Source organism: Anthonomus grandis, chromosome 1 (assembly GCF_022605725.1).
Source record: "Anthonomus grandis grandis chromosome 1, icAntGran1.3, whole genome shotgun sequence".
Taxonomy (NCBI): Eukaryota; Metazoa; Arthropoda; class Insecta; order Coleoptera; family Curculionidae; genus Anthonomus; species Anthonomus grandis.
Genome location: NC_065546.1, coordinates 42402582 through 42420998, shown reverse-complemented (window position 1 = coordinate 42420998; position 18417 = coordinate 42402582). Strand labels below are relative to the sequence as shown.

The 18417-nt window shown below is 31.7% G+C and overlaps 1 protein-coding gene across 8 annotated transcripts in view; it reads right to left on the bottom strand.

The window, feature by feature from the left end:
* Positions 1-458: 458 nt before the first annotated feature.
* LOC126738957 (52 kDa repressor of the inhibitor of the protein kinase-like) overlaps positions 459-18417 on the bottom strand; it is a 35245-nt gene continuing 17286 nt past the window's right edge. For 3 of the 8 annotated variants that reach the window (XM_050444476.1, XM_050444505.1, XM_050444482.1), the window contains 2 exons: positions 1599-2779; positions 459-1093 (listed from right to left, as the gene is read on the bottom strand). In XM_050444476.1, the coding sequence (XP_050300433.1) occupies positions 2397-2779 (383 nt within the window). In that variant the 3' untranslated portion in view covers positions 459-1093; positions 1599-2396. Of the gene's footprint in view, positions 1094-1598; positions 2780-2841; positions 3009-6412; positions 6518-6582; positions 6774-9742; positions 10364-14496; positions 14575-14635; positions 14866-15415; positions 15810-15843; positions 16216-18417 lie in introns of those variants that run through there. The other 5 variants (XM_050444457.1, XM_050444467.1, XM_050444489.1 and 2 more) reach the window with 5 other exon arrangements.

Here is an 18417-nt window from a genome sequence, read left to right as displayed (position 1 = left end):
AGTTTTTAGAAACAAATCAGTTACTACGGTCACAGAAATATAGTAAGTATATAAGAGTACGGTTGTGTATCGATTTGAACAAAGGCATGCTTGACCATGCCCAATTCCAAACTGCTGAGAAAATTTGTATACTGCGCAACTCAGTAAGGTTCTTTGCCGCTGTTATGTAATGCGTATAAACTATATCTTTTGTTTAAAATTTGCGACTTTCAAATAACGAGAGCCATATACTTTGCGGTTTCAGAACTATAGTTCAGTGGAGGAGATAAACACAGTTTCAGAAGAACAACAGTGACAGAAAAGATATAGGCAAAAGAATATCATCACCTTAAGGTCCTGCTGATCTAAGAGGAATAGTGAATTCCATCCTCTTATGACAGATTTCTCAAAGCAGCTATCAACTCCAAACCAATGGCCGTTAGAGCTAAGCAGGCAGAAATAGAGATAAAACTTCATACTTTAGTTCACCACTATATTAAAAACGTTACACAATATATACAAGAAATACTACTGATTCAAGTGGTTTGTCCAACAGCCGAAAGAGTTTCCTCATAAAGCAGCTGTTGAAACTTCACCTTCAGTGCCATCTTACGGGTTCTCGGTAAAAACCGGAAGTCCGGCAAAAGGCTTTTGAAGAACATCAAATCTTCATCAAAATCCTCTTCTTTTTCGAATATCAACTTGATTCTTTTACATTCAACTTCCTCGTCACAACGTTCAGGGATATTGAAGCAACCAGTTTGTTTTCTTGTTGACGAACTACTGTCATCGTTAAAGTTCATCATTGATTCTTGCTGGACTGGATGTAAGTCTTGATAACATTTCTCAATGCATGCTTCTTCCTCTCGTTCGGTCTCATCGCTATCAAATTCGATTTTGAAGTCTTCATTTATTTGGTCATTGGTTAATGTCAGTGGATCGTTTGGTGTTTGCTGCTTGAACTTTATGGTGTCTTGTAGGAAGGACATTTGGTCGAAGTGAGGCCAGCTGGTTACTCTTGGCGCCGTATCATTGTCTTCACATCGTTTGGTCCTTTTTAATTCGGACCGGTAGTAGTCTTTTAGGTTTTTCCATTTTTGTTTCGCTACGTCGGCTGAAAGAGAAGGATGTATCGTAAGTTGATCAAGACTAAATATATGTATTATCAATAAATCTCAAGTAAAATGTCAACGGTATGGTCCAACGTCAAGATACAGTTCACATGGTTTGACTGGTTTAACAATTGACGTTTGCTTGACGTTCGACGAAAGTTCTGTCTGGTCATTAATTGCAAGTAAAATTTTAATATTTTAGCCCAATGTTATGGTATAGTTAACAACGTTTGGCTGGTTGAATAATTTACGTTGGCTTGATGTCCGACGAAAGTTCTGTCTGGTCATTAAAGGGAAGTAAAAATTTTAAATTAATGGTTCAACGTCATGATACATTTAATAACATATGACTGATTGAACAGTTGACGTTTGTTTGATGTCCGATAAAAGTTGTGTTTGGAAGTAAAATGTCAGCATTGGTTCAATGTCACGATATTTGTTAACAATGTTTGACTGATTCAGCAGTTGAAATCGAAGAAATTTTATAAATTAAAAAATCAAACTTACGATGAGTATCCAACTTTTTTCCAATTTCTTGCCAGTTGAGCTGCAAAATGTTCCTGTCCTTGTTGTCCCTATGCTTAGGATCCCATATCGGTCTACTCTTATAAACCAAGGAAATCAATGATTCGCTGAAAGACTGATTAGCGGACATAACGCGTTGAAGCGAGAGCGTCGAGCGATACGTTCGGCACGCTGGAGTCGCCGATAATAAACTGACCGTGCGACGTGCGACGCGATCTTCTCGATGGGTTTGGGAACGTTTTCAGCGTCATGTGTAGTGAGTATTGAATAATTCTTAAGTTTACCCTCTGTGTATTATGTCGTACAAGATATTGTATAACTATTGCACATTTAACGACCCTGAATCCGCATCTATGAAATATTTTATTATCATCATATAATAGTTAATTTAAACGTGTTCATGATTTCCTTGTTCAAGGTCAACTTTTGCCTTTTTCACCACGTCTTTTTATTACCTGTCTCTGTCTTAAGCTTCCTTTCCATCTTTTCTGTGTAGCTCCTGTACCACTCATTCTACAATTACTGCGCACGCAACAACTCTCGATTGGCTTTGACAAGGCTCGAAAATAATCCAGAGCTACTTTTAAGAGATTTCTCTCTCTGTTTTTTTTATGATTATCTTTAAGGCACAGGTGGAAATGACCGACAATAATATAGTGGGAATGGCATTATTATAAATTCGCTTAATACCACCGTCGTGTATAGATGACGAGAAATGGATTTAAACTTAACATTGAAAACATTTATTTAAAAAAGCAAGTCCTATTTAACAGTCTAAAATTAAAAATTATGCATGGTCGTTGATAATGTAGCTTCGCGCACCATTTCCTGAATTCTGCCTTGAAGTTCCCTTTTGATTTCCGGCGACAGTAACTTAAAATCTGGCAGCAAACTCTTAAAAAATAGCAAATCTTCATCACAGTCCTCCTCACTTTCACATTCAATTTTGATTTTTTTACATTCTATTTCGTCCAGGTCTGAATCCAGAGGTTCTTCTTTTATTATCACTTTAGTTTCATCAGGTTCAAAGTTAGAGTCTTCACTTGCTTGGTCGAAACTATCACTTGTCGTCAGTTTTGCCTTGGAACTGCACTCACCTCTAAAGTCTGACTGCTCTTGGAAGGTATTTTCCTCACTGTCCTCTTGCTTTGTCTGCTTTTCTTCTGAAAGAAATATTGCCAATAAGTAAGGTATCAAAGTAACCTTGAAAGTTGTATTTTCCAACCTTGGGCTGAGAATAAAACTTTCTATTTAAGTAAATGTATGCACGAAAGTAATAGAGGGATCATAACGTTAGCACAGATTTACAGAATACCAGATGCGAAAGATCGCGGCACCGTCTATAGATTACAACAAGTCAGACCACTTCCTATACCGCTGTTTGCTGCGTACGAGCGTTTACCAGGGTTTATCGTAAATATCGATGAACGCAAATTCTGAGGCGCGCTGATTATTTTATTACGAGGAGTATTCATAAGAAGTATTATATATATGTAACAAGGACAGTTTTAAAAAAAAACCTTACTTGTTGAATTGTTTAAATTTGCTACATTTTTAGGAGTCTTATCAAAAAATACAAGTTTTTACTTAATATTTGTTGAAATTTTAGAGATGAATATTCAAAAAATAAATCTAAAGTTAAAATAAATAAACAATTAAAAGACACAATTAAACGCACTAAAAAATATAAAATAATTTTATTACGGTATGGGTTATTTTAATTTTTGAATTAGGTCGTTTTAAAAATACAAAAGCGCAAAAGAATAACAAACAATTATCATAATAAGCCCTAAATAAGTAGTTTTGTAAATTATATACTTTGTATTCATTTGTGGATATATATATATAAAATATGTTAAAATATTAAAATTTACCGGGTCTTAAACGCCGGCATTGGTGGCCGACAAAAAGAAGTGGGGTGCGTTGGTTTGGGATAATAGGTTGTAAAATCGGCTAAAACTATTCCAGTAACATTAGGGGGATAAACTAAATAATAAACTATTTTTCAAGATTGTAATGCTTTTATGTAAAACACAAAATACAGAACAAAATATTTAACATATAGGGCATGAAATACATACTACTTTATTATTGGGTAATTATATTTATACAAGTAGTATACTCTGATCATCCATCCTGAGGGATTATAACTTGCTATTTAAGTTTAGCAACGAGCTTTCATTCACTTTTGCTCGTTTTCATTAAATGAGAAACGTATTTTAACCCCGGTTTTTTAAAAATGTATATTGAAAAAAATGATCTGGCATTATATTGTCAACAAACAAACAATTAAGTTGCCCATGGCAATGATAATCAATCTGTCTTATCACGTACGAACAGTTATGACGAATTCAATTTTATTTTATAAAATTTATAAACAATTTAAAAGAGATGGTTGATCAGAATTTACCCAACAAATCAGTTACCTTACAAATTTTTTAATATTTTTAATTTTTGGTTTTCCTTATTTTGCAATTGACGTTTTATTTCTCTATTTGCAAATTTTAGAGTATAATAGATTCTAACTTTAGTATAAAGAAATATAAAATATTTCTTTGGAAAGCTTTCACAAGGATGCAAAAATGGGATTTTCAAAAATTCATGCATAAGCTTATATCCTACATTACTTTCTATAGAAAAACGATTAAAATATAAAAGAAAAATGTCTCCCAAAGACTGTAAATATGTTATGAATGGTTTAGGAGGGACTCTTAGACCACCAAATAAACTTTGCTTACCTTCATAAGCCTTTAGTTCACAAAATACAGTAGAACTATTGCTTTCAGAGGAATTAGAAAACCCTACACAAATATCACATGAATGTTTTAAGAGACATTTTTTAAAAAAATATCCCGCGACATACACTAAAGCATTACCCTCTACAGTACCTAAATTTTGGTAATCATTACTCTGAATTCCCAACGCCGGTTGATGATTATTTGTTTTTTTTTTTTATATTTTGCAAAAAACTTGCTTTTTTTAATAAATCGGGTGTTATTGCCATCAATATGTCGGCAGCACCTTCAAGAGTATTGCCACCTTCTGTTGGGTCAAACAATTTTAATGCAAGTGTTTTCTTAAATGCTCTGCAAAACTGAATGGGAGTTGGATTTCTCGCATTTCCACATGCATTTCTGATTTGTCCGAAATAATTTTCAAGACAGTCTTAATTTAATTGTCGAGTAAGTAAAAATGAATAGTTTTTTTCCTTTAAAGTTTTCCATAGCCCTATAATAGATGAAATTGTTAATCTCCACCCAAATATAAATCTATCGGAGCTAGTGACGTCTTTTCCATTTTCATTTAAAAGCCTTAAATTTGCAAAAAGGGATTTCATTTTATTTAAAAATTGTAATTGATTTGAAGTGCCCATAAAAGCATGATTATTTTGTAGGTTACCAGAATTAAGGAGATCAAATAACTGATTCATATTTTCAATAAAATTCGCTGTTATTTTAGCTTCTTCCGGTAACTTTTGAAAATGTATATATGTTTGCATAGCAACTGCAACAGAATGACGACTAAATATTTGAGCAGCTAATTTCACTTTCATTGCTTGAAATCTTGTGGGATTAAGATGTTCGTTGGTGAGTTTTGGCGCCAATTTATAGTTTTTCGTTTTATCAAGATTATACATGCTGTCTAAAAAATCTTTGTTTGTCAAACCGTTCTCCAAAAGAAAAATATAGAAAAAAAAATTATTTCTAGTAGACTTCAATAGATGTGGCACATCAAATAAATAAAATATGGGCGAGTCGTCAACAAAAAATGTTGGATTTTCCAAATTCAATTGAAGATCATTTTTAACCAACTTGTAAAAATTTGGTCCCTGATCTGATGTTACAGCTAAAACATTAAGACCTATACCCTTTAATCTTCGAATCGACTCAAATATTATGTTTTTTAAATTATCTGAACTAGTACTATTTTTGGCAAAAAAATAGGCGATTGGTTGTTTCCAATTATAAGCAATTCCTCTAACTATTACTACTAAAATACTGGTAGCAATATCAGTAGACTTACTATTAGGTAAATCCTGAAATCCAATTATTGTATCCTTATAATGATTATAAAAATAGATTTGACTTAATTGAAATTTCATCAATATATAAAATAGAATCTTTTGCTTTATCGGACATTACAGACACTTTTAATTCTAAAGATTTAAAAATAAAATCATTAAAACCGGTAGAAATGCTCCAACTTTGGGTAATTCTTTTAAGGGTTGTTATAGAAGGCAGCGTTATAACCTTAAATAATTTTTTATAGGCTTTTGGTCCTAGTAAATATAATGTAAGAGCAAATTGCTTAAACTCTTTAGAATATTTTGCACCTTTTTTGACTTTATCAAGCAATAATAATTGATTTCTAATCAGCATGGTGGAGTGTTCCGGATAGTTATCTTCTAGAAACTGCAACATATCTGACGTTGTAATATCAACATTTAACCGGCCCCTACACTTCAAAGAATGTTGCATTTCTTCTAGTTTTCTCTTCAAGCCTTGTTTGCGCAGTGAATTTTGTGATAAGTGCTGTGGAGTTTGGCAATAAATATCTAAAATAAAAGCTAAATTAATATAATTATATAATTAATAAACTTATGTGTTTTTTACCTTAAGCAAACTCTTCATAAATTCCAGTTTGGGTAGATGCGTCACATTTAGAAACTGCACTAACATTAACTGTTATGGTTTTGTGAAAAGCAAATTTTTTTTCTTTAATAATTTTTTGAAATATTTTAAACTATATTTAAGAATTGGTAGTAAAAAAGTAAATTAATAAACTTAAATGAATACCTGACTGAGAATCCGTTTGAGTTGATTCATCTATTAGATGTGGAAGAGCTGGAGAAACAATATAATCATTTTTTTCATTATACTCATTAATCCCAGAAGTTTGACCTAAAACCAAAAATATAATGTTTTTAAAGTTGATTAACTTCTGTACAAATTTTATATATTTAAACCCATAATATGACGGTATTCCCTTGTCAGTTTTGGAATAGCTGTTTTTAATAGTCGTTTTCCCGAGGGAGTAAAACAATTGTCATCAAAATGAAAGCTGCATATTCTTATACAACTAAAAGCTTCCTCAGGAGTTAAATTGGCATATTTATGTTCTCCAATAAATCCCAAGCTTTCTTTCCATTCTTGACACCTGCAATAGATATACAAAAATAAAATTTAGTACGTGCAACATATTAACCATATATTACACAGTCACAAAATCAGATCACTTTAATTATATTTTAAAAACTAAAATATAACTCTAATCCAACTAAATTATCACACTTTATTTATGTTTTAAGAAAAATAATAGAGAAAAAAATAAAAATAATAACGAAAAAAAAAACAAATCAGCATCGCTGCCCTTTGCCGAGTATAAAATAAAGGCCTAATTTATTTATTATTTAATTAATATACAGGGTGTCCGAAAAGTCAACGATAATACTGAAGGGGCTGATGGAGCAACTCATAAGCACCCAGAAAAACATAAAATAACCTTAGTAAAAAATCGATGGTTTTCGAGATACTGGTTTAGTGGAAGTCACCAAAATCCTACTCTTGGATCAGATTTTCGATTGTCACGCCTTAAAAATAGATATTTTTTAGAATCTCTTTTTAGCTATGCAACACTAAATAGCCATTTTACTGATCAAAGACAAACATTAAACTAAACGGCCAAAAAATGTAATAAGAAATCTATTCTAAAATAAAGTATTACTTATTTTAATTTTTTAAATTTTGAATTTGACCGCTCATACTGGACCAAAGAAATTGTACGGCAACCTGGCTAATACCTTAAGAACTTTGCTCATTTAATCTACTCTTTAAAATTACCTAAACGTTTTTTTAACAGTTTACTATTATTGTGTTATAGTAAAAAATAACCCTAATTCACCTTATGATATCATTGTAAAAAAATTAAACAAATTTTTAAGTTATGTTTAAAATGTTTTTATTTAACTTAAAAATAAAAAAAATCAAGAGCGAAGGAAATTCTTATCACCATAGCAATAAACAACAAACATTTTTGGAATTTAGTTTGTTACAGTATTCCGTGAACTAACTACTTTTTTGCTTGTATCCTAACGTTTCTGTTACCATTTGCTTTGGATTTGTTTTTGAGTTCATTTTCCTGTGGACTGTGTTTTTTGAGCTGTTTGTTTTATTGGTTAATCATTTATTATGCCCTTGCCGTATACCGCCCAAGAATATGCAAACATGCATCTCATTTATGGTGAATGCAGAGGAAATGCTCTAGCAGCATCTAATATTTATCAAGAAAGATATCCGAATTTGGCCCGATATCCTGACTATCGTGTATTTATTAATGTTCACCGCTCATATTCCGAAGGCAGAATGCCTCATGCTCCTGTTCGAGAGGGAAGACCTCGTGTTGATTATGTTGATCAAGTTTTAAAAGAAACTGAAAATGATCCGACTACTTCGGCACGAGCAATCGAAAGAAGAACAGGGATACCGAAATCGGTAGTAAACGACATCACTAGGCGATTTCAATATCACCCTTATCATGTTCAACGAGTGCAAAGCCTACTGCCTCGAGACTACGAACCACGCCTACAATTTTGCCGCAGAATGTTGCAAAAAAATCAAGAGAATTCGAATTTTTTAAATAATATACTGTGATCGGATGAGAGTACATTCAAAAAGGATGGCTTTATGAACATGCACAATTTGCACACTTATGCGTTGGAAAATCCACACTCTATTCGAGAAGAAAGGTCACAGTACCGATTTAAAGTAAACTTGTGGACGGGTATCTTGAACGGACGTGTAATTGGCCCATTCGAATTACCAGAAAATTTGAACTGGCAGGCTTATTTTTGTCGAAACAATCTACCAATTCTTTTAGAAGATGTTTCTTTGGCCAGTCGCCAAATAATGTGGTTCCAAAATGATGGTTGCCCGGCATATTATGCCCATGAAGTTCGTCGGTATTTAAACCAAACATACCCCAACAGATGGATCGGCCGACTTGGTTTAATTTTATGGCCTCCCAGGTCTCCAGACCTAAACCTCCTCGATTTTTTTTACTGGGGTTGCATAAAAGAAAAGGTTTATGCAAGACCAATAAATAATATTGCTGAATTACGGCAGCGAATAAATGATGCAGCCTAAGATCTTAACGCTGCCAGGAGTGCAAGATCGTTGACTGAAAGAGTTTTTTCTGAACTCTTTCAATCAACGGCAAGATGGATCAATAGGTCATTTATTAAAAGATGCCACGCCTGCATTCGCGTTGGTGGTAGACAGTTCGAACATATTATTTGTTTTTAATTTTTTTTTTAAGTTAAATAAAAATATTTTTTTAACATAACATAATTATAAATTTGTTTTATTTTTTTCATAAGGTAGATTAGGTTTATCTTTCACTCTATCACAATAACAGTAAAGCTTTTTTTCAAAACATATTGGGTAATTTTAAAATTAAATTAAATGAGCAAACTTTTTAAGGTATTAGCCGGGTTGCCGTACAATTTTTCGGTCCAGTATGAGCGGTCAAATTCAAAATTTAAAAAATAAAAATAAGTAATACTTTATTTTAGAATAGATTTCTTATTAAATTTAGTTAGTTTTTTTAAGTTTAGGCCGTTTAGTTTAATGTTTGTCTTTGATCAGTAAAATGGCTATTCAGTGTTGCATAGCTAAAAAGAGATTCTAAAAAATATCTATTTTTAAGGCGTGACAATCGAAAATCTGATCCAAGAGTAGGATTTTGGTGACTTCCACTAAAGTGCCAGTATCTCGAAAACCATCGATTTTTTACTAAGGTCATTTTATGTTTTTCTGGGTGCTTATGAGTTGCTCCATCAGCCCCTTCAGTATTATCGTTGACTTTCCGGACACCCTGTATATTTTTATAAATAGGTAAAAAATTATGTGGAATAGTATATTGAAAAATCCTCAACCTTTAAATTATAATTTCTTTAAAATATATTATTTTATATATTATTAAAAACAACAATATAGAATTAATTAGGAGATGACTATAGTTAGTTATTATAATTTTTAAGATACCTACCTATAATTATTATTCATTCTTATAAATGTAAACCCAATATTATAAATATTAAATAAGATTATTTCAAATTTGCAACTTACCTTACTGGATCCTTCGGACATCGAAAAACTGCAGTTTCGTTAACACGAACCGTGCAGTTAGGAACGGAACAGTATCCAGCATATGCCATTATAAAACAGTTCAAAAAACAAAACCAAAATAAAAAAAACCTTTTGCCACTTTATGTAAATAACAACTTAAAGCCACCAAAAATTCACAAACCGAACTGTAACCAAATTATTGTCTAAAACGCTACAAGCAAAAACTCTCTCGCGAAACGGATGCACACAAGTTAACGTACTTGCGAAAACTAAACCTGGGTTCTACCCAGCCGATGATGCATGGCGAGGTGAGGAACGGGGGGTGGGGCAATCGATTTCAGGGCCGCTCGAGTGGTCTGACTTGTAATCTATAGACGGTGGTCTGACTTGTAATCATAACGTTAGCACAGATTTACAGAATACCAGATGCGAAAGATCGCGGATATAAGCTCCCGATATTCGATGCCCTTGAAAAGGATAGTTTGGACTGGCCGCACTAATGCATTTTTAAGTTTTTTTTTTTGTAGGGATAGATGTTCTGCACTATGATTTCGCTGGGATATTATAATGCATTTATAATGTCAAAATAGAATAATAGGCTTAAATAAAACAGAATGTAGAGTTCTTGAGTATATTTTTATTTCATTTAACAGATTTAAGGATCCTATTTAATAAAACATTAAAGATGAAACAAAATTTTTAATTTTCTTTTAGTTCTATCTGATTTTTTGGCAGATGATAAATCTCTGTTGGCGAATTTTAAAGTATAAAATATTTTAAGTCGTATAAATAATTTTATTAAATACTGGAAAGGAAAGTTATCACATGGGTGAGTAAAATTAATGCTTTTCATTATCTCGAAATATTTTTGTGAAATTCCTTCTTTATTGCAATTTGTTTCAAATAATTTAACAAAAACATTTTCCAATTTATATATTAGGCATATAACTTGTTCATTTGGCGACTTCAGACCCCTTTTAATGTTTTCGATAACACTGTCACTGTCATTATGGTACTATTTAAGTCTAGTAAATAAGTTGTTGTCTAAAGTCGAAATTATACCCATTTGTAGTTACGTCATCCAGGTGAGAAAAAACGTATGTCGTAGATATTTTTGCCAATCAATATTAGGTTAGAAACTTTATCATCGCCTTCAGAAATTAATAGTCTGCTATGTATTTTTATACGTTCAGAAATTAACAAATTATTTATTTTAGCAGCATATTATTATATTCTTATATTCGTGTATATACATTCATTCCCAAAAAATTTAAAAAAATCTTGTAGTATTGTATTATTAACAAACTTAACAATTAACAAATATTATTATAATTAATCATAAATAATGGGACATAAACAACAAGTCCAAAACGGAATTGCACTTCAAATTGAGAATGTGATAGAGCGAGCCGCAGATGCAACAAAATTGAGCACAACAACGATCGCAAATATAAAGAAGAATGGGATAAAATCAGATCAGGATTACGCTGCTCATATATTTTCCAAGCAAAAGACCACAAAAACCAAATCTACAACATATTTGAAAAGTAGAATTCGGCACGAGCAGTAGACGTAACAAAACCGAGCTTACAAAAATTGTGAATAATGGTATAAAATTATTTTAACTCACTGGGAAAAATTTAAATACTGACAATTTAATTTACTTGTTTATGAAAAAAAATGCTGCTTGAAGGAATATTAATACATTAAAATGAAAATACCATTCCAAAAAATAAAACATACAAATTAAAAAAAAGACGCCATATTGCATTACCAAGTTAATGATGTTGCAACGATATGATTGAATACTTAAACGACGATCATAAAATAAAATTTGCTAGAACAAAAAAAGCTTAATCAATCTCGTCAGTATTGTGAGAGTCAGAACTGAAATCAGAGATATTGTCTTCGCCATCATCGTCTTCGTCAGTCGTAATGACAAGTGGCAGAATGTCATAGGCATCACACACTTGTATTGCCTCCTAAGCCTTTTCAATTACCTTCTCTGTATGAAAAACATATTTTTGCCAATGATCTATAGAAATTTCGTTTATTACCCTTTCCCATGTAGTCAGAACTTCTGAAGGTGACCCTTTAAAATTGGAAATATATTGATCATATTTTCGTTTACATTCCGACCATACCATTTCAATTGCATTAAACTGGCAATGATATGGTGGCAGTCGCAAAGTTTTGTGTCCTAAAGGTTTAACATATTCATCAAGAAAGTACTTTTTTCACTAGGGCAGTTTCTGCGTGCAATACTCCATATTTTATCTTTCATGGTTTTTTCTAGAAAGCCAATATTCTTTTTCTTCAACCATTCGGTCAGTCTTTGCTTTGTCCAAGATTTTCTCGGGATTTCTTCTAATAAACCAGAATGGTAACTTGCATTGTCCATAATTATAAATGACTTTGGGGGAAGATTTGGAACCAGCTGAGTTTTAAACCAGTTTTCGAAGTTTTTCCTGTTCATATTGTCATGATAATCTCCCGTATTTAATCCACTCTTGAATATTAAATTTGCACCCTTGATGAAGCCATCTTTGGTTCCGGCGTGGACCACGATATAACGATGACCTTAAAAATAAAAGATAATTCAATTCTCTTCTTTTAGAAATCATTCTTCCAGAACATAAATTTAATATAATTAATAAGAAATGTTCCATGCACATACGAGTAGTGTATGAAGTTAAATTTCCTCATATTGTCTTAGAGAGAAATTATATGAAACTATGAAACTATGAAACAAATTATGAAGTTAGAGGGCTCTTACAAGGGCAATAGTTTTTTTTCAAAAAAAAATCTAAAAAGATAACCAGATAATTTTTACCTTCGCTGTTTTTCCTTGAATCCGTGTGCTTGGTGTCATCTTGCCAGCTACTACGAAATGATCCCTTGCTAAAAATCCACGTCTCGTCAATGAAAACTGGAGTAAAACCTTCCGGACCTACATTTCTATTTTTGATATACTCCCTTAAAAAATTGATTCTTTTATGAACAATATTTGCCAAGTCCATCAAATATTTTCTGTTTGATTTTTTCCACTTGAATCTTCTTAAGGAGTCAATGGAAAACTCAAAATATTCAATTTCTTCCCTAAACTTTTTTCTTATTGTTGCCAATATTACATATTCTTTTCTGGCGTACATAGAATAAATTATGTCCCGAATTCTATGTTTCAAATTTGAAGTGCAATTCCGTTTCGGACTTGTTCCTTTTCCAGTTGAAAAAAAGCCAATATATTTAAAATCATCAGCTGCGATTGTTCATTATACCTATTATATCTTGTTTTAGGCATTATCTAACACTTTTCCAAATATAACTTTCAAGAACAAGTTGACAAACCAATATTTTTGATTGACAGTGACGGATATTTCACATAATCATCAGACGCCAATTTTTTTCAAAAGTTTGTTGTCGCCGCTGTTTGGAATATGCTAAACAAAGATAAACAAAAATGACGTCATTACAAATGGGTATAATTTCGATTTTAAAACATTAGCATCACTGGCAAATTTTAAACAAATATCACATTTATGAATTTTTAGAGTTTTATTAATTAAGTACCCACAGACGTAAATAAATGCATTTTGCGTTGGCAAGTTTTCCTTTTTGTAATCATAATCTTGCAGGGTAATTGCTTTAATTTTTTGCTCTGGAATATTTTTTTTTTGCAAAGTCGTACGTTTAGTAATATTCAAATGCTCTAAGAGAATTCCTAAGTCGTCAGCACAATTCATGTGATTTGAATGCAAAAAAGTTTGACAAAAAAGTTTTCTGAAAGCCCTTTCAAATTCTATTGGAGTTGGATTTATAAAATTGCCTTGTTGTTGTCTAGTACTGCCAAAAAAAAATTCTAAACAATCCTGGTTGATTCCTTTCAATTTAATATAGCTAAAGCCCAAACTAGAAAGTTGCTGCCAAAGTGCTAGTACAGCCTTTATTGTTATCATATAACAAGTACGAAATTTACATTTTAAAGTTACATCTTGTTTTTTTTTGTTAAAAATTTTCAAGTTTTCTAAAAATATCCACATATCATTTAAATATGATATTTGAAAATCTAATCCTTTAAATGCAATTTTGTACTGGTTGGGATGAGTAACATTAACTGAATTTAATAAATCAAATAATTTATCGAATTTTTCCAATACTTCAATGGTAGGTGCAGCTTCAGCTGGCAAAATGCCCAAAGTCATCTGAGTTTGCATGCCAAAAGCTACCGTTCGACTAAGCACTTGAGCCGCTAGCTTGACCTTCATTTTTTGAAAATTGGATGGAAAAATATGAGCATCACTAAGCTTGGGCGCGTATCTGTAGGATTGCTTTTTATCTTCTATATAGAATTTTTCAATATGGTCCCAGGATGTTCGTTTGTTTTCAAAACAAAATGTATTTTGCATTAAATTATTTCTTGTTGCTTTTTGTAAATGAGGAGTATCAAAAAAATATATAAGATGAAAATCACCTGTGGTAAAGTTTGGATTTTCTGGTGTAACAACCAACCCTGATAGAGGTAGACAAAAGACCTTTTAGCCAAAGACACATATTTTAAGGATATTTGTTTATTGAGAAATAAACAATATTTTACAACAAAATCGATAATAATAATTATGCAGGGCATTTAAAAAAAAAACAATTTAAAGCTTAGACGTGTTAGTCGCCCATTATTGTACATAGTACATTATCTAAATTTAGCAAAAAACTATTATTTATTGTATACCTATGCATGCATGAACCTGTATAATTACCTGTCACTTCTGTTTTGAAGCACTTTTCCGAGGAATAAAGAGCATTATGGGCCTGATCCTGAACATTCAGCCGTATATCTAAATTGGAATAAAAAGGTCATTAAAAATTATGATATTGTTTCTTTTTATAATTAGGTACCTGTTAAAACAATAATCTTTTTGGGAGGCTCATCAACCAAACTAAATCGATGACTTCTTTTTGAAGACCCACAAAATATGTTTGGAATCGCATTATCATAAAGACGCTTTAAACCGGATGTGGTCGTATAAATGTATTTATTTTCAAAGTGATGTTCACAAAGTTTGTAATTAATAAGATTTTTTTTTGAAAGATCTTCTCTTCCAGCAGCCTTAAGCCAAGCAGTCGACCTAAAGATAAAAAAAGCTGCATTCGTTTAAGATATTAAACAAAAAAATTTAAGCTTAGGAATGTAGAGAACCCGGGGTGTCCAGGAGTTAGATCCCATGCAATATTTTATAGGCGAATCTATCAAACGTTTGAACAAGAGGGCCTTTTTTATGTAGACATTTTGGTATTTTTTAATTTTATCACCAAAATTATTAAAAATTAGCAATTATAAAATTATAAAAAGTTTCATCATTTTTATCTCTGGCCCATCGCTAGTCACACGACCCTGTACATTTTAGCACAACTCGTTTTAAAATCAGTTGATAATATTAATCGTAAATAGATATATGATCAAAATTTCGAAAAATTGCTACGACTAAAAATCTTTATATGATTCAAAAAACACAAAGTTTAAAACTTTTTAACATTTCTGTATTTAAAATAAAAATATATACCTATATACTTATTTTTAGCTTCAGATGCGGCTGGTAAACGATTGCGAAGAAATTTTGACACACTCTATATAACAAAACATAAAACTAATTAAGAGTTTAAATACATAATACATACCTTAACTCATCTTTTGGAAATCTAAATAACGTCGTTCCTCCACCACTGTGGCTGGAACAATAAAGATATACACACTTATACCCACCCATTTCAACAAAAATAATATTTAATCAAAATACAAATATAATATTATTTCAATTTAATTATTAATCATAAACACGCGTACTACGCAAAGAAAATTAGAAGCACGCGGCGCGGAGGCTTGCAGCAAATTAAACCCCTTGCCATCATGCTTCGTACTAGGCGGGTGATGGAAATCCATCACCCAGGAGGCGTGTCTGAAGTCTGGCGCTCGCACGCGTATTTTCGATCAGTTTTGCATCTGTATTCTGTAAATCTGTGACGTTAGGGCGTGACCGATTCACGGTTGTCACACTCACCACATCAACGAAGCGAGCTTAATAACAATAATTTAACAATTTCCTTACCTTTCCACGAAATAGGTACAGCAAATTTTGAGAGTATTTTTCTTTTTTTATTAATTAAAATATATTTCTTCTCAAAATGTTCCTCACAGACCACTCTGTGTTTCAACAGGCTTTCGTCCATGATATACGTTTCTGGGTTTCCGACATTTTCCAACCATTGATTGAGTACCGCCGGTTTATATATTGGAAATTTAAAGAAACTTAGCGCGTTGTTTTTCGGTTTTCTCGTATTATCGCATCCGCGATAAGAACACTCCCTTACTCTACTTAATTTATCCATCGTCTCCAAAGAAAAAATGTATTGTGACGATCTTAACGGCCACGAACATACTAACTGATCCCCAGCAGTCGCCTAAACGCGACGGTGCGACACCGATGGAGTGAGTGAAATCTCGCGACATCTCAAGACATGCGTAGAAAGTCAGTCTAGGTCTAGGAGCTCTCGCCGCTAGGTGTCAGTTGAACTCTGAATATTGGCGGGATTTGTAAATCGAAATAATTAGTAGGAAATAAATATTTCTTGTAGTCTTAAGTCATTGTGTTTATAGTGTGTACGTATGTAATAAACCAGTAATTACACCTATAATTAAAACTGCCTGTTTTATTTAGAATGTCATATTTAAAATTTATCATAAAACTAAATCAGGGTTTATTACCATGTAAAGTAATTTCTTGCAGTATATTATATTTATTAAACTCTTGGTAATATTTTAATTGTTTTCATTCGTAATTATTTATTAGTAATCAGAAATAGACCTAAAATGCTACATCCTGCTCCGCTGATTTTCCATGCATGTATTTTTGTGTGTCTTGGATTCGGACATAGATACTTGATGTAACTGAACTCTGGACTCTTTTAAATTCTCACCACTGCGTTAGCTATTGTACCGATGTGGAGCCAATACTCTTGGCTAGTTAACTACAACCCCATAGCAGCTCAACATTAGCTAAATACCTATAGTTTTAATTTAATAAATAATGTTTATTTTCATTACCTATTTTTAATATCTTTTGTTTACTTAATTATTACATTAAATTAATACCCCCTTAGTTTATGCCCACACTTCTGCTTGGTTAAGTATAGTTTAATTTATTGGGTCAACTTGTGAAGCATGTATAATCATTCTCGTTATGAAATAAAGGGTGTAACTAGACAAATCTATAATTTGTTATCTTTTTGATTTAGTTACTACACTGGTACTCACAGCCACAGTAATGTAAACCAACAAACATATATCTATGTTCTTAGTTGTAAGTGAATATTCATTAATAGTGCATTACATTAAATGTTGAACCCGTAAACCTATTCCATTGACTTTTATTTTTTTCGTATTTTTGTTCTCTTAGTAAATTTTTGAATAAAGCCCTGGGACACTGACTAAAAATTCGGTGGCGCTCATTAATATTTTAAACTTTCTAGTTAGCTTTTGTTTAATTTAAATTTAGATTAACTGGTAAAATTTTGGACGTAACAAACTCACCTCTGAGTAGAGTTGAATATTGAGTGGTTGAATACGTAACTTATTTGGGCACAAGAACGACCATTCGGTCCTTAAAATTTACTTTGTAAATCACAATTCTCAACTACATATGTTTAGTTAAATATTTTGAATTGTAAACTTTAACTGGCTTATTTTGTCCATCAATGAGAAAGTAAAAATTGCATCAGATATATAAGCGGGGGCTAATTGAATGAATTTAGATTAAATTGAGATTCCTAAATTTGGGATTACGTAACATTAGCACCAGAGGTAACAAACGTCCTGTTTATACTTTTCTGGTGTAGATTATCTTCTCGTTGTGATTTAATTGTAATTTTCTTTCAGTGGCAGTATTATTTTGTTTTATAAACTATATTTAGCATATATTTTTGGACTTTACTGATATCTAATGTTCATATTTTTTTTATTTCCTGATCTTGACACTAAGACTTACACTTATGATTGATATAATTTGTATTCTTTTATATTTTTTGACTAGTCTTGTGATTCTTGAATCTAGTGTTCAGTTCAATTTAAACATATTTATTGTCAAAGACATACATAAAAATGATATTCTTATTGACAAAGCATAGTCATTTTAAATACCTCTATGAGAATAAATAAAATATCTTTTATTTATTCTTATACTCTCTATTTTATTTATATCTATGTCTAAATCTAGTGATATACTATTGTGATACTTTTTAGAACTTTGAGTTATTAATGTAACTAATGTAGCTTGACTGCTGCTTTATTTCAGAAGCAGAAAAATATGTATACATATATATATTTTTTTGGAAAGATAAGGAAATAGCGTAGGAACTGCGTTACAAAATAATATTTTTTTAGCATCCCCTTGTGAGATAATCTTATGCTCAAAATGTTCCTCGCAAAGTCTAAAATTAATGTAGTTCGGCGACTTTTGGCAATAAATCTTACCTATTACAGGCTTCCAACCAATAAAAGAGAAATACAGGTTTAAAAATAATTGTTAAAGAGAAATCATTTTGTTATTTGATGGTATATTATTTAATTGCAATTAAGTTGTTTCCTCTAAATACAGATAGATGCAAAGTTAATTCTTTTTTCTACT